General features: G+C 42.8%; 1 protein-coding gene across 1 annotated transcript in view; it reads left to right on the plus strand.

Annotated features, from left to right (window-relative positions):
* The window catches only part of LOC133440516 (calcium-transporting ATPase type 2C member 1-like), a 46,879-nt gene that overhangs the window by 11,264 nt on the left and 14,915 nt on the right, over window positions 1-20,700 (plus strand). Inside the window, 19 exon segments of the mRNA XM_061717789.1 lie at window positions 5,459-5,563; window positions 5,655-5,771; window positions 7,247-7,336; window positions 8,091-8,126; window positions 8,481-8,542; window positions 11,884-11,992; window positions 12,193-12,342; window positions 12,443-12,511; window positions 12,842-12,917; window positions 13,687-13,753; window positions 13,839-13,963; window positions 14,435-14,532; window positions 14,641-14,736; window positions 14,837-14,926; window positions 15,871-15,975; window positions 16,319-16,475; window positions 17,879-18,049; window positions 19,643-19,740; window positions 20,628-20,678. Coding sequence (XP_061573773.1) covers window positions 5,459-5,563; window positions 5,655-5,771; window positions 7,247-7,336; window positions 8,091-8,126; window positions 8,481-8,542; window positions 11,884-11,992; window positions 12,193-12,342; window positions 12,443-12,511; window positions 12,842-12,917; window positions 13,687-13,753; window positions 13,839-13,963; window positions 14,435-14,532; window positions 14,641-14,736; window positions 14,837-14,926; window positions 15,871-15,975; window positions 16,319-16,475; window positions 17,879-18,049; window positions 19,643-19,740; window positions 20,628-20,678 — 1,872 coding nt within the window.

Below are 20,700 nucleotides of genomic sequence, written 5' to 3' on the forward strand. Positions count from 1 at the left end.
CATGATCATTTTTTATTTATTTTACCTTTATTTACCTGGTTAGTCCCGTTGAGATCCAGGATCTTTTTCAAGGGAGACCTGACCAAAAATGGCAGCTGTAAAAGTTACAGACAAAACAACATCTACAGAAATAGAAGGACGAGGCAAGAAAGCTCACAAAACAGCTAGTAAATACGTTACAATACTTAAAAACAGAGCTAGTAAATACGTTACAATACTTAAAAACAGCTAGTAAATACGTTACAATACTTAAAAACAGCTAGTAAATACGTTACAATACTTAAAAACAGCTAGTAAATACGTTACAATACTTAAAAACAGCTAGTAAATACGTTACAATACTTAAAAACAGCTAGTAAATACGTTACAATACTTAAAAACAGAGCTAGTAAATACGTTACAATACTTAAAAACAGAGCTAGTAAATACGTTACAATACTTAAAAACAGCCAGTAAATACGTTACAATACTTAAAAACAGCCAGTAAATACGTTACAATACTTAAAAACAGCTAGTAAATACGTTACAATACTTAAAAACAGCTAGTAAATACGTTACAATACTTAAAAACAGCTAGTAAATACGTTACAATACTTAAAAACAGCTAGTAAATACGTTACAATACTTAAAAACAGCTAGTAAATACGTTACAATACTTAAAAACAGCTAGTAAATACGTTACAATACTTAAAAACAGCTAGTAAATACGTTACAATACTTAAAAACAGCTAGTAAATACGTTACAATACTTAACAGAGCTAGTAAATACGTTACAATACTTAAAAACAGCTAGTAAATACGTTACAATACTTAAAAACAGCCAGTAAATACGTTACAATACTTAAAAACAGCTAGTAAATACGTTACAATACTTAAAAACAGCTAGTAAATACGTTACAATACTTAAAAACAGCTAGTAAATACGTTACAATACTTAAAAACAGAGCTAGTAAATACGTTACAATACTTAAAAACAGCCAGTAAATACATTACAATACTTAAAAACAGAGCCAGTAAATACGTTACAATACTTAAAAACAGCCAGTAAATACGTTACAATACTTAAAAACAGTGCTAGTAAATACGTTACAATACTTAAAAACAGAGCTAGTAAATACGTTACAATACTTAAAAACAGTGCTAGTAAATACGTTACAATACTTAAAAACAGAGCTAGTAAATACGTTAAAATACTTAAAAACAGCCAGTAAATACGTTACAATACTTAAAAACAGCTAGTAAATACGTTACAATACTTAAAAACAGAGCTAGTAAATACGTTACAATACTTAAAAACAGAGCTAGTAAATACGTTACAATACTTAAAAACAGTGCTAGTAAATACGTTACAATACTTAAAAACAGTGCTAGTAAATACGTTACAATACTTAAAAACAGTGCTAGTAAATACGTTACAATACTTAAAAACAGAGCTAGTAAATACGTTACAATACTTAAAAACAGCCAGTAAATACATTACAATACTTAAAAACAGCCAGTAAATACGTTACAATACTTAAAAACAGCCAGTAAATACGTTACAATACTTAAAAACAGCCAGTAAATACGTTACAATACTTAAAAACAGCCAGTAAATACGTTACAATACTTAAAAACAGCCAGTAAATACGTTACAATACTTAAAAACAGCCAGTAAATACATTACAATACTTAAAAACAGCCAGTAAATACGTTACAATACTTAAAAACAGTGCTAGTAAATACGTTACAATACTTAAAAACAGCCAGTAAATACGTTACAATACTTAAAAACAGAGCTAGTAAATACGTTACAATACTTAAAAACAGCCAGTAAATACGTTACAATACTTAAAAACAGAGCCAGTAAATACGTTACAATACTTAAAAACAGAGCTAGTAAATACGTTACAATACTTAAAAACAGCCAGTAAATAAGTTACAATACTTAAAAACAGCCAGTAAATACGTTACAATACTTAAAAACAGCTAGTAAATACGTTACAATACTTAAAAACAGAGCTAGTAAATACGTTACAATACTTAAAAACAGCCAGTAAATAAGTTACAATACTTAAAAACAGCCAGTAAATACGTTACAATACTTAAAAACAGCCAGTAAATACGTTACAATACTTAAAAACAGCCAGTAAATACGTTACAATACTTAAAAACAGCCAGTAAATAAGTTACAATACTTAAAAACAGTGCTAGTAAATACGTTACAATACTTAAAAACAGCCAGTAAATACGTTACAATACTTAAAAACAGAGCTAGTAAATACGTTACAATACTTAAAAACAGCTAGTAAATACGTTACAATACTTAAAAACAGTGCTAGTAAATACGTTACAATACTTAAAAACAGCCAGTAAATAAGTTACAATACTTAAAAACAGTGCTAGTAAATACGTTACAATACTTAAAAACAGCCAGTAAATACGTTACAATACTTAAAAACAGAGCCAGTAAATACGTTACAATACTTAAAAACAGTGCTAGTAAATACGTTACAATACTTAAAAACAGAGCTAGTAAATACGTTACAATACTTAAAAACAGCTAGTAAATACGTTACAATACTTAAAAACAGAGCTAGTAAATACGTTACAATACTTAAAAACAGAGCTAGTAAATACGTTACAATACTTAAAAACAGAGCTAGTAAATACGTTACAATACTTAAAAACAAGTACCAACAGTCATTTAAAAATGTATTTGTAAGAGCTTTAAAATCCGACCATGACACTAGGGCCGCGTTCAGACTGCAGGCAAATCTGATTCATCTCTGATTCCTTCTCATATCCGATTTTCAGGGCTGACTGTCCACACTGTTTTTAGCAAGTGTCCATATCAGATCTGGCTCTGTTCAGACTGGGCCACATCATTGACTGATCTGACGGGTTGCCGTAGCAACGACGTCGGAGCGGAGGCGTCACCCAGCGCGTGTATTGTGTGAAGTCATGTATTTCTTTTATATATATATAAAAAATCCCAAAATATCTGTACCGTTTCTGATTGGGTCGGCACTGCGCATCATTTTTAGACATAACAATGAACGCATACCGCAAGAGTTGTGTCTCGGCGGAGGAACCCGACGTCCCAGCAAAATGAGAAACAGAGAAAAGTGTTCAGAACAAAACCACCAGCAAACTAACAAACCAACCAACAAAGCTCAGAGTTAACAAAACGAACCAGCAATGAACAACTGGCAGCCCCGCTCTCTAACCTTTAACCTTTAACCTTTAACCTCCTCCTGATGAGCTGACGGGCTGCAGGTTCAGGCTCACAGCGCGACTGAGGGCTGATTTATGGTTCTGCGTTACACCAACGCAGACCTACGGCGTAGGGGACGCGGCGACGCACACCTACGTGGAAATGCAGTCTTTTTTCTGCTATTAAAACATGATTTGTAATGTGAATTTGCAACACTCAAACTACAAATAATAGTTTTTGACGTGACATCAGAGATTGTACATGCTCTCTGTGAAAGGATGAGTAGCTCCACAACTGGAAATGGGCGGGTGGTTTGGAGCGTCTGGGACAGTCATATCCGATCTGAGTGTTTGGATGTTCAGATGTCACGCATCTGCCCAAATGTGATAATGATCGGATATGAAACTACCTCCTGGAGGTGGTTTCCATCTGGTTTGCAAAAATCAGATATCATGCGGTTTGGGACTGTTCAGACTTCAAAAGAGTCATCCAGTTTCAATCTGGATGGGATAAAAATCGGATATTGGCCTGCAGGCTGAACGCGGCCTAATGTGTTTAACTTCAGGTGTTTTTGGAGGTTATTTCTGCTGAATCTTCCATAGATCAGTCCTTGATCTGACAGCAGGATTAGAGATCATTGTGGAGCTTAATGGATGATTGACAGGTCATAGGTCACCTGACAGGAAGTTAGATGTAAATCCATCATTATCATCATCACACAAGCTTTTTCACCTTTCACGCATCAATTATGATTGAGGTTATAGAGAGCAGCTGTGAGTGGCTCAAATAATACTAATAACATGAAATAAACAAAGTTAACGAAGGAAACAAATTAATTTAACGAATGAAAATAGGCTTAACATCTTACCAAGGCGAGTCTGTTTCGTTCAACACTCCGACGTGATTTCTCTTCAAATGTGTTACCGACGTGCTCCCGTGAAAAGTAACGTTGGCTTTAGCGCTGCAGCTATCGAATATATCGAGATATCCAGTATTCTACTGAAAAATTCCATCAATTAATCCAGTAATCGGATAAAACATATTTTTGTTTAGTTAAAGAGCAATTATAAATATACATAAGATGTTAGATGTTAATTGACATCACTAAGACTAAATGATATAATCCAGTAGGTTCATGGCTGTGCATTTAAAAACCCTGAACTTACAGTCGACCAAATTCACTGATTCACTCAAAAAACTAAGGATCTTACCAAGAAATGTTCTTATTTCTAACCTAAAAATGCCATTACACCTGATAACACACATCACTTAAAATGTTAGGTGTTTTTCCCTCGTGTTTCAATTGAACTTTCATTTGTGTCAAGCACATTTTAAGTTCTAGTTAAGTTTTAAGTTAAAATATAAGATTTAGAGTTTTGGCAGTGTTCATAATAAACTTCTGATTCCTGCTGTATTGGAACATTAGGCTCCAGCGCTGCTTGTTTTATCCATCAATGACTACAGAGATAAAATTGAAAACTACCCAGTTAGCTTTATTACGTTTTTATTTTTCTGACATTTTCTGCCTTTTCTTTTAGTTAAAACTGTAGCGGGAACAGATGTTTAGAGGAACCTATGTGTGTACTGGGTTAGAGGGGGAACATATAGGAGAACGGACCAGAAGAATATAGAGTGGATTAAAAATAAAAGTTAAGCACTGAGCTACATGTGTCTCCCGTCTGAGCATGATGTTATTAAAACCAAACATATCCTCCTCTTTCTTCTACCTTTTACGTGCGCGGCGTCAGCGCGTTGTGCCGCATTAAATGTAGTCCGGGTGAAACACCTGCTTTGAGCTGCAAAATTAAACGATTCCTCGAGGCAGAGACATTTTTTGTAATCAAATTACTCGAATTATTCAAGGAATCGTTTCAGCCCTAGTCGGCTTTGCAAACCTTGCAAGTCATCTTTTTATTCACCGTATCGAGGCTAAAATGCTCCCAAACTTTTGAAGTTTTATTACGCGCAGCTGCAGACGCTATCGTGCTGCACGACTCTCAGCAGAGATTGTATTGAAGTGAGACGCCTCACTCCGCTGGAAAAACACGTCTGGAGACAATTGTAGACGATGGAATTCATTGTTGACAATTCTGATTATGGATTTTAGTCGACAACGTCGACGAATCGTTGCAGCTCTAGATGTAACAGTTCTGTGTTCAAGGGACGGGTGGTGACGCTGGTCTCAGGTGTCCAGGGGAACTGGGCCTCCCTGCTAACCGCTAACCGCTAACCTTGTGTTCTGTTCTGGTTCTGGTTCCACAGCTTTCCCAGATCCGTCCCCCCTGTGAAGATGAGACCATGGTCCCGGTTCTGACCCACAGGAAAGCCAGCGAGCTCCCCGTCAACGAGGTGGTGTGTGTGCTGCAGGTGAGGAACCGGGTCTGGAACCGGTCTGGGGCTGTAACCGGGGCTGGGACTGTAACCAGGACTGTAACTGACCCGGTTGTGTTGTTTCCAGGCCGACCCGCTCCGGGGCCTGACCCAGGAGGAAGTTTCCCGGAGGAGGAACTACCACGGCTGGAACGAGTTCGACATCGGAGAAGAAGAACCGCTATGGAGGAAGTACCTGTCCCAGGTAACAGAACCAGAACCAGAACCAGTACCTGTCCCAGGTAACGGAACTAGAACCAGTACCTGTCCCAGGTAACGGAACCAGAACCAGAACCAGAACTAGAACCAGTACCAGTACCTGTCCCAGGTACCAGAACCAGAACCAGAACCAGAACTAGAACTAGAACCAGTACCAGTACCTGTCCCAGGTACCAGAACTAGAACCGGTCCTGGTCCCGGTCCCGGGTCCCGGTCTCGGTCTCGGTCCCGGGTGTTTCAGGGAGGAATGTTTGGAGCCGCCCCCTCCCTGGTCTGAGGGTTGCTAGGCAACCAGACCCACAACCCGCCCAGGTCACATGACTCTGTGATGCAACAACACGACAACCCTCCCCTGAAACCTTCAATTTCAATCAATTCAATCAATCAATTGACTTTATTTGTAAAGGGACCGTACATATTAATAAACACAAGTGTAAATATTCACGGTTGTAGCCAGAGTTTACTGTAATTTCCACCACTTTACACAGAACTGGAACCAGCAGGCAAAGGAGACGAGATATGACATGATGAAGATGCAGTAGTTTATTATTAGTAGTTTATTTGGTCCATCAGTTTCCATTGATAAATACATTGCATTTCATTTCCTTTTGTAGGAAAGAAATAATAAAAAAAGAAGTAAGGAATAAACCGACCAAAAGCTTATTGTGCATTCCCTTTTTAACTTAGTTTACTTCATAGTTGATACTAAAACATCAGGACAAACAATCAACAACAACAGAAACAGCAAAGTAAACACACATGCAAAACAAGAAGGAAGACGAACGTAAATATGACAGAAAAATCTAGTAAAAAAAAAAAGGGGTTAACATTGCTGAGCCGTCACCGTGGAAACCAGGTCACGGGACGCTGCTGCTGGAAATAGTGCTGGAGGAAACACACACTCAAATACACACACACACACACACACGCACGCACGCACACACATTCACACATTCTCTCTAAAGGCTGAGTTATGGTTCTGCGTCAAAACGACGCCGTGCCTACGGCGTGTGGTTTTCGTCCACGCAGACCACACTGACGTCGTCACTGACGCCACCTCCCGAAAATTGTAACTACCCGTCGAGCGACGCAGACCAAACGCAGACGAGAGGCTGTGATTGGTTCTTGGTAGCAACGCATTTCTGGTTTCCGGTTTGAAGCAGTCGTGAACTTTCAGCCTCTTTTCTTCGTTTATGTGTAATTTTTTTGGTTGTGTTTTTTTGCACAATAATTGTCCTTATCTCTTTGATTCACTGTGACCGGAAAAGTCGGATAAAACATTCAGGAAAAGATCGCTAACTAGCGATCTCGGGGGGAACTGCACCGCAGAGAAATGGAGAGACGGAGAAGTCCGAAGGGTTCACGACGGCGTCACGGCTGCGGCGTGTGCTCTGCGTTGGTTTGACGCAGAACCTTAATTCAGCCTTAACTCTGTGTCTGTCTCTTCTTCTCCTCCTCCAGTTCAAGGATCCTCTCATCCTGCTCCTTCTGGCCTCCGCCGTCATCTCCATCCTCATGCACCAGTTCGACGACGCCATCAGCATCACCGTGGTAGGTTTTATACCGGGGGGCGGGGCTTAATATAGGGGGGCGGGGCCTAATACCATCAGCATCACCGTGGTAGGTGGGGGCGGGGCCTAATGCAGGGGGGCGGGGCCTAATACCATCAGCATCACCGTGGTAAGGGGGCGGGGCCTCAATACAGGGGGGCGGGGCCTCAATACATGGGGGGCGGGGCCTAATACAGGGGGGCGGGGCCTAATACAGGGTGCGGGGCCTAATACCATCAGCATCACTGGTACGTTCTATACCGGGGGGGCGGGGCTTAATACAGGGGGCGGGGCTTCACCCGGATCAGCTTCACCGTGGTAGGTGGGGGCGGGGCCTAAATACTGGGGGGGCGGGGCCTAATACCATCAGCATCACCGTGGTACGGTCTATACCGGGGGGGGGGGGGGGTCAGTAATCAGGTTAAATGTTCCTGAAATGGAGTTACATTTAGACTCTGATGCTGATTCAAAGTTTAAAGGTCGTTTTCTGAGGCAAAAACAAAACATCATCATCAGGATTAATTAATAAATAAAGTTCAGAGTAAAACTTCTCGTGTTTGAGGATTAATTAATTAATAAAGTTATTTTCAGAGTAAAACTTCTCGTGTTTGAGGATTAATTAATTAATAAAGTTCCTTTCAGAGTAAAACTTCCTGTGTTTTAGAATTAATTAATTAATAAAGTTCCTTTCAGAGTAAAAGTTGTAGTTTGTATAATAAAAGCCTCTCTTCTTCTTCTCCCTGATTTGTCTCCAGGCGATCATCATCGTGGTGACGGTCGCCTTCGTGCAGGTGAGCTGGGGGCGGGGCTAACGGGCTCTGGGGGCGGGGCTAACGGGCTCTGGGGGCGGGGCTAACGGGCTATGGGGGCGGGGCTAACGGGGGCTGGGGGCGGGGCTAACAGGCTCTGGGGGCGGGGCTAACGGGGCTGGGGGCGGGGCTAACGGGCTATGGGGGCGGGGCTAACGGGGGCTGGGGGCGGGGCTAACAGGCTCTGGGGGCGGGGCTAACGGGGGCTGGGGGCGGGGCTAACAGGCTCTGGGGGCGGGGCTAACGGGGGCTGGGGGCGGGGCTAATGGGGGGGCCAGGTGTGTTGTACAGGTGTGTATATGACCTGTGTGTGTGTGTTAATGTGTGTGTGTGCAGGAGTACCGCTCAGAGAAGTCCCTGGAGGAACTGGGGAAGCTGATGCCTCCAGAATGTCACTGGTGAGTTTCTGCTGCTGCTGATTCCTGCTGATTCCTAACCCTAACCCTATTCCTGCTCCAACCCCCAACCAGAGATCTGGGGGGGGGGGATTCATTTGACCTAAATTAAAAACTCCCGTCCTTTATGGAACTGATTTTAAACTTTTGATGTCTGTTTTTAAAGCTTTGTCAAGCTCTTAAAAATCCCGGTAGAGAGCTGAGGTCAACTAATCATCTTTTTTACGAAGTCCCAAGATCTGAATGTAAACACGAGCCTTCTGACGTCGGCATTTTTAAATCTAGACTAAAAACCTATTTAAGATTTTAACACCCAGTAGTGTGATTTGTTGTATTTTATTGTTGTTCTTATTCATCGTCCTTTTTATTACTTTGGCACAGCGAAAGGCTGCAGTAAAGTACGTTACATTACATGGTAATGATGCATCAACGTATCCAGAACAGGAACCAAGGAGCCCCTTTTAAAGTCAAATCCTCGGACCACTTCTGATCAACCCTGATCAATAAGTCCTATAGGTGTTCCTCAGGGGGGGATCCTCGGACCACTTCTGATCAACCCTGATCAATAAGCAGTGTTTCCCCTAGAATTTTTTTCAGGCCCGGTGGTACCACCGAAAAAATCCTAAACAGACGAGGCGCGTGGGACGGCATATTGGACATGTAGCAATATAACAAAGTTTTACATTAAAAATAATTGTAGGCCTATATTGCTGAATGATATCACTTCAATTCAATAATTAGATTTAATCTAACCTTTAACCAAAGTGTCATGGGCCTGAAAGGTCTGACCCATATGAGCATTGACATCTTTTCTACATATTTCAGAGGGATCTCTATGAAAACGCTCTGGGATGGTCCTCTTTTAACGGCTGCTTGTGCTGACGGCATACGCCACAAAACATCCCTATTCACAATTGAGATTATATCAGTTATAAATAATTTAAACATTGTAGATTTGTTTTACCCGTTTTGTTATAACAGAGTTACATGCATTTGACGGGAAAAAATGAACCTTTAGTGGTTCTACTGGAAAGACAATCTTTTGTCTGTGTTATTTTCATCATTATACCAAAAAAAGAAGCTCAATCAGAACAAAAATGTAAGCTAAACAACAAATTGGAAATGTACCATTGGCTCATACATGGCTGGCACTAGGACCCCGCGGACGCCTGGTGGGCTGTGTTTTCCTTCATGCTTTTCCTGCAGCGTCTCATGCAAACACAAACACACGGACCTGCAGAAACATTTCTTTATATCATGTTGTCTGTCGCCCGCGATATTTTTTCTTTTTTTTTCTGACTAGCTACAAACTCTATACATCCCATAATATATAATAATATGCCCGCGCTTTCAGCAGCGTTACTAGGCAACGAAGCAGGTTGAGGCTCCTGAGCTGCAGAGGCTCCTAAACGTAAATGGTCTTTGATTTTTTTTTTTTTAGGCCTGGCGGGGGGTCTCGTTGGCCTGGCGGCCCCGCCAGGCCTAAATAATGGTAGGGGAAACACTGATAAGTCCTATAGGTGTTCCTCAGGGGTCGATCCCTGCACCACTTCTGATCAACCCTGATCAATAAGTCCTAAAGGTGTTCCTCAGGGGTGGATCCTCGGACCACTTCTGATCAACCCTGATCAATAAGTCCTCTGCTGACGACCCCGTCATGTACTGGACGGTGAACTGAGGTCGTTTCCAGCCAACAGTCCGGGAGACTCGGTACTTCTACACCAGGGGTCTAAACCCGCTGCTCTTTAGCGCCGCCCTAGTGGCTCCTGGAGCTTTTTCAAAAATGTTTGAAAATGGAAATAGATGAGGGAGGGAAATATATTTTTGGTTTTAATGTGGTTTCTGTAGGAGAAAAAACATGACACAAACATTCTGAACGTTTTCCAATGCTATAAAAATGTGTAGAATAAATATTACATTTCAACATTTCTGTTAACGAAGATTTGTATCAGGACCATGCAGGAGAAAAAATATTTGAGAGGGGAAGATTTTTTTTTTATTGTGCACTTCGAGAAAAAAGTCAAAATGTCGAGAAAAAAGTTGAAATGTGGAGATTAATGTTGAAATACAATTTCAAGAATAAAGTCGAAACTTCTGCATTTTCTCAACATTTCAACTTTTTTTCGACATTTTGACTTTTTCTTGAATTTGTACTTCAACATTAATCTCGACATTTCAACTTTTTTCACGAAATTTTGTCTTTTTTCGCGACATTTCAACTTTTTTCTCAACATTTCGTCTTTGTTCTCCTCTAAAATATTATTTTTATCTTTCTTCTGCCTGGCCCTGATACTATTCCATAGATTTGAGTCGTAGCCGCGCGTTTCTACCAGCAGGGGGCGCCAGGCAGGAGGCTGTTGGAAACAAACTGGCCAAAGGGATCATAGTTTCCAAAGAGGATTCAACGTTTCTTGGAGAGAATCATTTGCATTCATCGCCTGAATGTTCAATACCAAAAAGATTTGTGTGGAAACACATTAGCAGCTACATTAGCAGCTACATTAGCAGCTACATTAGCAGCTACATTAGCAGCTACATTTGCAGCTACATTAGCAGCTACATTAGCAGCTACATTTGCAGCTACATTAGCAGCCGAGGACCCAGTTCTAACTAATATAGAAACATGCAGCATGTGTTCCTTCATTCTAAGATGATACAAGACTTTTCCTTTTTTGCGGCTCCAGACATATTAGTTTTTTGTGTTTTTGATCCAATATTTCATTTCATTTCATTTTTATTTATTCCATATCATGGAAATAGTTCACATATATTCCATTCCATGATGGAAAAGGTACAAGAAGAAGAAAGCCTTATATTACAAGCCCCTTTCCCAAAAAAAATAAAACAATTCATATGAAGATGTTTGTCTGTCTGTTCAACAATCACTACTTATATAATACCAAAAAAAAGAAATAAAACAAAACAAAAAAATAAGAAAACATACACACTAACTCACCAACAATACAAAAACAAAAAACAACAAAAGATATTTGACCCGTTAAATTCATATTGTCTAATTGTGTGGTCTTTATACAATTTCTTGAACTGGTGAATATTTTTACAATCCTTTAAATCAGTTGTTAAGGAGTTCCATAATTTTACACCACAGACTGAAATACACATTTGTTTTAAAGTAGTTTGTGCAAACGGATGTTTAAAATCAAATTTCCTCCTATGGTCCTTATTTTCTGAACTAAACACAAAAAAACGTATATTTTCAGGCAATATTCTGCTTTTTGCCTTGAACATACAACATACAATATGGCTCTAAATCATTTTGGGTTGCCGACTCCTGGAATAGATGCTGTGAATGACGTCTCTCCTTCTCCTTCTCTCCTCTTCAGCATCAGGGATGGGAACCTGCAGCACCTGCTGGCCAGAGAGCTGGTTCCTGGAGACACCGTGTGTCTGTCGGTGGGGGAGAGAGTTCCTGCAGACCTGCGGCTCTTCGAGGTACCGGGTGGTTGGACCGGGGACCAGGGACCAGGGGGGGGGGAGGGTTAGAGTTCCTGCAGACCTGCGGCTCTTCGAGGTACCGGGGGGGTTGGACCGGATCAGGGGGGGGAGGACAGGACCAGGGACCGGGGGGGGGGGGTTTGGACCAGGGGGGGGTTGTTTCCGTCTGGAAGCTCATGTGTCCCTGTCGTCTCCAGGCCACGGACCTGTCGGTGGACGAGTCCAGCCTGACGGGAGAAACCACCCCGTCCTCCAAGTCCACCGTCCCCCAGACCTCCAGCGGAGACCTGGCCTCCCGCAGCAACATCGCCTTCATGGGGACGCTGGTGCGCTGCGGCAAAGCTAAGGTACCGGAACCCCCGCCGGAACAACCGCCGGAACAACCGCTAGTCCTGCTGGAACCGGTTCTTCTGGTTTTCACCAGTGCTGTGATGTTTGTCTCCTCAGGGCATCGTCATCGGGACCGGAGAGAACTCTGAGTTTGGGGAGGTTTTCAAAATGATGCAAGCTGAAGAGGTAACTCACCTTAACCTTGGATCTGAATCTGCATCACCAAACCTCCGTGAGCTGCAGGGACCTGGAGCTTCAAGATCACATAAACTGTCTCCAAGGGGGCTTACATTTTAAATCTTAATTTTAGAGAGAATTTATCCGATCATCATTAAAAAGTTTTCTTAAACTTTTAAAAGAAACAGTTTATTTAATCGTTTTGAGGAAAAATAAATCTGTTTACAGTTGTTGGACGCCTCAGTCAGGGTTGCCAGGTTGGGCGGGTTTCAGCCTAATTGGTCCGGGTCCCGGCCCTGGTCCTGGTCCAGGTCCTGAATTCTTGTGTCTGCTCCTCAGGCTCCGAAGACGCCGCTGCAGAAGAGCATGGACCTGCTAGGGAAGCAGCTGTCGCTCTACTCCTTCTGCATCATCGGTGAGTGCTGCTCCGCGCAGACGCAGGTGCAGCAGCAGGTGCAGGTGCAGGTTCAGCCGCAGGTGCAGGTGCAGGTGCAGTAACAGGTGCAGTAACAGGTGCAGCAGCAGCTGCAGGTGCAGCCGCAGATACACGAATGTGGGGTGACGATGACGAAATTATTTCGTTGACACACCTTTTTTTTCATGACGATAACGAGACGGTGACGAGCTTAACGTGGCTCTTTGATGACTAAAACATGACGAGAATCTTTTGAGTTTTCGTTGCCGAGACGAGACGAAAATGTTAGTTCAAAATGCATGACATTTCTGCCTGCCTTTGACATGTCTGTCAAAAATGTAAAAATATCAGCTGCAACCTATCCTTGTTTGGCCACAAATTACCAAAATAACCTTAACAAAAATAAATCTCCTCTTACATTAGTTTAGTTGTGCTGACATCAATTTAGTAGCTTATGTGTGTGTTACTGGTAGCCTACGTGTAGTACATGACGGGATTTTATTATACATATTGGTGAAAAAACTTTCTTTATCTTTTTTTTTTTTACTAAAACTGGACTAAAACCTTTTTGAGTTTCCGTCGACTAAAACTGTCACATACAGAATGACTTAAATGTGACTAAAACTAATAAGCAATTTCGTCCCCAAGACTAAATCTAAAATGGCTGCCAAAAACAAGGCGCAGGTGCATCTCTAGGTGCAGGTGCACCTGCGTCCACGGCCTCCGGGTGGCGCTGAGCCCTGTCTGAGACCTGTCTGTCCCGTTTCAGGCGTCATCATGCTGGTGGGCTGGCTGCAGGGGAAGAGGATCATGGACATGTTCACCATCGGCGTCAGGTAGCTGCAGCTCCTCGTTAGCCGCTGGTCGGCCATGTCGGTCAGGTGATGTCATGTGTCATGTGAGCGTCTCTCCCTCCATCAGTCTGGCGGTAGCCGCCATCCCCGAGGGTTTACCCATCGTGGTGACGGTGACGCTGGCGCTGGGCGTGATGCGAATGGTGAAGAAGAGAGCCATCGTCAAGAAGCTGCCCATCGTAGAGACGCTGGGTACGTACCGTAGTAGTAGTAGTAGTACCAAAGTACAGAGGTACCAAGGTACCGAAGTACCGAGGTAATGAGGTACCAAAGTACCAAGGTACAGAGCTGTAACCCGGAACAGCCTGAAGCCTCTCTACGAAGAGGGAGTACCACCTCTCTACGAAGAGGGAGTACCACCTCTCTACGAAGAGGGAGTACCACCTCTCTACGAAGAGGGAGTACCACCTCTCTACGAAGAGGGAGTACCACCTCTCTACGAAGAGGGAGTACCACCTCTCTACGAAGAGGGAGTACCACCTCTCTACGAAGAGGGAGTACCACCTCTCTACGAAAGAGGCGGTGCACACCTCTCTACGAAAGAGGCGGTGCACACCTCTCTACGAAAGAGGCGGTGCACACCTCTCTACGAAAGAGGCGGTGCCTTTATGCTAGCTAGCACCAGGCTCTCCTGGACATTAACCCTCCCCCTTGTTCCGTCAGGCTGCTGCAACGTGATTTGTTCAGACAAGACGGGAACTCTGACCAAGAACGAGATGACGGTGACGCAGCTCTTCACGTCCGACGGCCTCCACGCCGAGGTCCGTACCTCCACCAACCTCCCAGCATGCACCTGCTCCTAGCCCTGACGCTGCCCTCTGAGGGCTAACGGTCCGGGTTAGCAGTTAACCCTCAGCGCTGTCTTGCAGGTGACGGGCGTCGGCTACAACGGAGCCGGAGAGGTTCTGCTGGACGGGGAGATGATCCACGGCTTCTCCTGCCCGTCGCTCAGCAAGATCGTGGAGGTCAGTTGAAATGAACCGAGCTGAGCTTGAAGCCCTGAAGTACGGCTGACGTACGAAGGTGCAGGCGTAGACGAGATGTTAACGACGCTGTCTCTTCCAGGTCGGCTGCATCTGCAACGACTCGGTGATCAGGAACTACACGCTGCTGGGACGACCCACGGAGGGAGCGCTGATCGCCCTCGCCATGAAGGTAAACCGGCCGAGCCGAGTGGAGGACGTCCTGCTCCAAACGCTAATGTTATGTTTACGTAATAATTGCTCGGGGGTTCATGTTCTGGGTCTATGGAAAGCGCCTAGAGACAACTTCTGTTGAAATAGAGGCTATATAAATAAAATTTTATTGAATTAACGGGGAGAGAAGCTCTGTAGCTGAAGGGTCCGCCTCTTATTCTGCTGCTGGGAACCACAGGAACCACATGTGAACCTGCCGTCTGACAGAACAGAGCTATGCTGGGAAAAACCTAGCCTACACCTAGCTTAGACCTAGCTTAGACCAGGCCTGGAACTCTGCTGGGATAAACACTAAGAGCCCGTCAAGTCAAGCGTAGGCCTAGACCTAACCTAGCGTAGATCTAGACCTAACCTAGCGTAGGCCTGGACCTAACCTAGCGTAGATCTAGACCTAACCTAGCGTAGACCTAGCCTAGCGTAGGCCTAGACCTAACCTAGCGTAGATCTAGACCTAGCCTAGCGTAGATCTAGACCTAGCCTAGCGTAGATCTCGATCTCAACTAGCATAGGCTAGACCTAACTTAGCGTAGGTCTAGACCTCAAATAGCGTAGGCTAGACCTAACTTAGCGTAGGCTAGACCTAACTTAGCGTAGGCCTAAACTAAACCTAGGCCTAGCCTGGCCTAGCTTAGCCTAGGCTACCACGTACTACGAACTAAATCAAAGTTGTTCCTGCTCGTAACAAAAAGACCCTCCTGTCTGGATGGAACTTCAGTCTGGAACTCTAGTTGTCTCACCCAAGGGGTGTGTGTGTGTGTGTGTGTGTGTGTGTGTGTGTGTGTGTGTGTGTGTGTGTGTGTGTGTGTGTGTGTGTGTGTGTGTGTGTGTGTGTGTGTGTGTATTTATATATATTCGTGTGTGTGTATTTATATATATATGTGTGTGTGTGTTCCTGTTCTCCAGCTGGGCCTGGAGGGCCTGCAGCAGGAGTTCGTCCGTCTGGAGGAGTTTCCCTTCACCTCGGAGCAGAAGTGGATGGCCGTCCGCTGCGTTCACCGCACCCAGCAGGTGAGTCAGGGGGGGGCTAGGCTAGGTTAGCTCCAAGTCTAGGTTAGCTCTAGGTCTAGCCTAGGTTAGCTCTAAGTCTAGCCTAGGTTAGCTCTAAGTCTAGCCTAGGTTAGCTCTAGGTCTAGCCTAGGTTAGGTCTAAGTCTAGCCTAGGTTAGGTCTAGGGTCTAGCCTAGGTTAGGTCTAGGTCTAGCCTAGGTTAGCTCTAAGTCTAGCCTAGATTAAGCCTGTTAACTCAAAAGTTGTTGTGAAATGTCCTTTATAATAATATCCTGTGTGTGTGTGTGAATATATAATAAATAAAGATATTGTTAAAAGAGCGTAACTTGTGCCCCCCCCTCCAGGACAAGGCCGGCGTCTACTACATGAAAGGAGCCTACGAGCAGGTGATCCGGTTCTGCAGCTGCTACAACAGCCGCGGCGCCGCGCTGCCGCTCAGCCAGCAGCAGAGGGAGCTGTTCCAGCAGCAGATCAGCTACATGGGCTCCGCCGGCCTCCGAGGTTAGCATAGCCTAGCCTAGCTGTTCCAGCAGCAGATCAGCTACATGGGCTCCGCCGGCCTCCGAGGTTAGCATAGCCTAGCCTAGCAGGACCCTAGCCTAGCCTAGCCGACACCCTAAAATATGTTAGCCCACAGAGTGCCAGCTGACTCATATTTGGCATATTTGGTGACATATTTTAGAAAGTAATTTATTCTGAAAGAATAAATAAAAAGGGAAACTTGAGTGGGCTGATCGTCAGCGGCTTCTACTGGTCCCGGTGTTTTAACCGCCGACTGAACTTATTTGGACCAATACAAATGACAATATAACAATAACAATATAATATCAAAATCACAGTATTATATAAAAATCTCTATTTCAAAATACGCTAATAACAATACATTCACCAAATATTTCAATTTAAAATCAATAGGCTAATAGAATCACAATAAACTAGGTGGTTATGAATAAACGTAGGCTATTAAAAATGATCAATTCTATATAAGGGTAATAAAAGTACTCATTTTATATATATATATATATATATATATATATATTTATTATCTACAATTCTTATCTATATAAAACAATCATGCTGGGATAGGCTCCAGCAGACCCCCGTGACCCCGCAAGGGATAAAGCGGGTAAGATAATGAATGAATGAATGAATAAAACAATCATATTATTCCCTTATGCCTTTAGTCACACAACAATTACATCAATAATATAATCCGATTTATCCTCTTTGTTTACACGTGACGTATTACAGCCTGGTTGCCTTGGCAACGGTAAACTACAGCGCTGCTAATCAGCCGGCGGAAGATTAAGAACCGTTAGGAGAAAATTACTAAAACACAGAAAATATAAACAACAAAACACTCTAAAATGACATCGTACTCATACATAAATATCAGTTGAATCAGGCAAACGTTACATCCGATTAACAGTTGTAACATTAATTTAACCACAACTCGTCCTGGTTTAGGAAACCAAACTAGCACAAATACCGCTAACAAAATACACGTTATAATGCGACAGTACACTAAATAAAAAGCTAACGATATTGGCAAACTGTAGTAATGCTTATGTAACATTTTCCCACCTGAAAGAATCAATAAAAACGGAAATGTGAGTCGGCTGATCGTCAGTGGCTCCCCGGCTCACGTCTCTTCCGTCTCTCCGTCTCTTCGTCCTCCAGTGCTGGCCTTCGGGGTTAGCAGGACCCTAGCCTAGCTCCAGCTAACGTCTCCTCTTCGTCCTCCAGTGCTGGCCTCCGGGGTTAGCAGGACCCTAGCCTAGCCTAGCAGGACCCTAGCCTAGCTCCAGCTAACGTCTCCTCTTCTTCCTCCAGTGCTGGCCTCCGGGGTTAGCAGGACCCTAGCCTAGCCTAGCTCCAGCTAACGTCTCCTCTTCCTCCTCCAGTGCTGGCCTTCGCATCAGGGCCCCAGATGGGGGCCCTCACCTTCCTGGGTCTGGTTGGAATCATCGACCCCCCCAGGACGGGGGTGAAAGAGGCCGTGGGGACGCTCATCAGCTCCGGGGTCGCCATCAAGATGATCACCGGGGACTCCCAGGAGACGGCCGTGTCTATAGGTGGGAGGATCTGGTTAATGTTCAGCTGCTGTTCACCTGTTCACCTGTTCACCTGTTTCCTGTTCACCTGTTTACCTGTTCACCTGGTTACCTGTTCACCTGTTCACCTGTTTCCTCCCGGTACTTTCTACCGTCTACAAATGCATAAATGTTCATATCCTTCATTACATTTATGAAGTGATTAGTCTCCTGGTCTTGGTTTATCCATGTTTATAAGAACTTCCTGGACTCAAAAGACCCAGATTGCTTGAGAAAAGAATAGAAAAACAAATCCCTGTTCCTTCTGACGGGGAAATCCCGTTAGTCTAAACATGACCAAATATTCAGGTTAGAAAAGGAGTAACCCAGGGGTCAAATTGGGGTTTATAAAAACCCCAATATGAGCAAATTCCAGTTATTCAAAGGGGTTATTGGTGTTTACATGGCCGCGGGCAACCGGGTTATTGCTAATATTCCGGTTAGAGAAGGGTTATTGATGCATGGAAACGTAGTCAGTGTTTGGGCTACTAGCTGTCTCTCTCGGCTCAGACGGGATAAGCAGCTAACTGCTGGAAACTAACATTGGATTATTTTACACAGACTTGACACAAAGCTGGTACATTAAAAGCCTCACATGGGGCACCATGTATTTGTGCCACAAAGGGGGTGCTGATAATTGTCTTACGATAGTTATTAATAACTAATAAAGAAGATGACTTGGCAAAATGACTAAATCACAACGAGGCACCACCTGACTTTACCAGGAAATAATAACTAAACAGCAAAATCAGTCTGAAAGTAACTGTTATTCCATACGTGTTGCCAAGGGTTACAGAGTAACAGTGAAGGAAGGATTCCGAGCTCAGACCTTTAAACCAGCAGCTGTTACAAATATGTATAAAATAAACACAAACAACTTCTCTCATTCAAATGAATCAGAATGTATTTACTAGGGATGGGCGGTATGGACTAAAAAATGTATCACAATAATTTCTGTCATTTATCCCGATAACTATGAAAATGACGATAAAAAAAATACCAATTCAACTCCATCTTTGTAACTATAAATCTATCACCACATTCAGTCTTTGGAGCCAAAACACTGCTCTAAAAGAGCAAACTACACCAATCTTTCTTTTTTTCTTTCTTTCTTTCTTCTTTCTTTCTTTCTTTCTTTCTTTCTTTCTTGCTAATATCTTTCTTTCTTGCTAATATCTTTCTTTCTTGCTAATATCTTTCTTTCTTGCTAATATCTTTCTTTCTTTCTTTCTTGTTAATATCTTTCTTTCTTTCTTTCTTGCTCATATCTTTCTTTCTTTCTGGCTCATTTCCTTCCTTCCTTCCTTCCTTCCTTCCTTCCTTCTTCCTTCCTTCCTTCCTTCCTTCCTTCCTTCCTTCCTTCCTTCCTTCCTTCTTTCTTTCACGTACGTTGTGCGTAAATCCGACTTTACACAAAAACATCATCAACAGGAATTTATCGTTTTTACCGTGAGATACAAATTCTTACCGTGGGGAATTTTTTTGACGGTTTATCGTGAACGGTAAAATATCGACCATTCCTAGTATTTACACAAGTGTTAAAAGATAGTGAAACCTCCTCTTGTCCCCCCCCAGCCAGCCGTCTGGGTCTCTACTCTAACGGAGGCCAGTGTTTGTCTGGAGACGAGGTGGATCAGCTGGACCTGCAGCAGCTGTCACACGTGGTTCCCCGGGTAAGAACCTGATACCAAATCTACCTGTTTATGATCAGACGTCTGAAAAAGCATATTATTAGATCTTCATTAGTATTGCAGTATGTAGATTTATAGGTACATTTGTGTGTGGATGTGTAGGTGTATATAGACTGTGTAGGTTTATGAATGAAAGGTAATAGAGAGCCATACAAGGGCGGTGGGGATGGGAAGTGTTAAATTAATGTTTTATAGTGTTGTTTTGTGTGTGTGTGAATAATCTTCCTTGCATCTGACATGTTTGTGACCTGTTATTTTTAATGAGTGCCTTCTACAATATATGACTGAAGTCATTGTTATCCTGTCTACTTGTATATTAGATGTTTCCTTACTGTGTTCAGAATTATTTTTTTATTTGTCTTTTTCCTTCTTTCTTTTATCTTGGAATCATATGCTGGCATGTGTTTTATTTTTTATTTCCTATTTTGTTGATTTTAATTGTTTATTTTCTTTTGTTTTTTTCTTTTATTAAATTATAAAACAGGTATTATTTGCACAAACTTGTATTACTTGATGCATAAACATGAAGCAAGAATTAGGTTTTTAGCATTTTATGCAAATGTAACCCAAAGACAGTATATAAAGCAGTAAAATATAGACAATTTATGCAATTATAACTGAAAACTTTATGTTTTCATACCTTTTAAACAGATTTAAAGGCAAAAACATGGCACCAGTTATTCTGGTGTCCAACTAAACATTCCTTTTTTTTGGCATAAACAAAAAAAATACCAAAAGTTGTAATGTAAAAAATAAATCTTTAGACATACGAATCGATTTTTAGGAATTAATATGAGAATCGATTTAGAACCGGAAAATTTATCTTTTCAACACAGACCTAATCTCAGGACTGAACCTTCTCTCTCCAGATCTCGGTGTTCTACCGGGCCAGTCCCCGACACAAGCTGAAGATCGTCAAGGTGAGCAGACCTGAACCTGGAC

This window comes from Cololabis saira, chromosome 3, assembly GCF_033807715.1.
Source record: "Cololabis saira isolate AMF1-May2022 chromosome 3, fColSai1.1, whole genome shotgun sequence".
Lineage (NCBI taxonomy): Eukaryota > Metazoa > Chordata > Actinopteri > Beloniformes > Belonidae > Cololabis > Cololabis saira.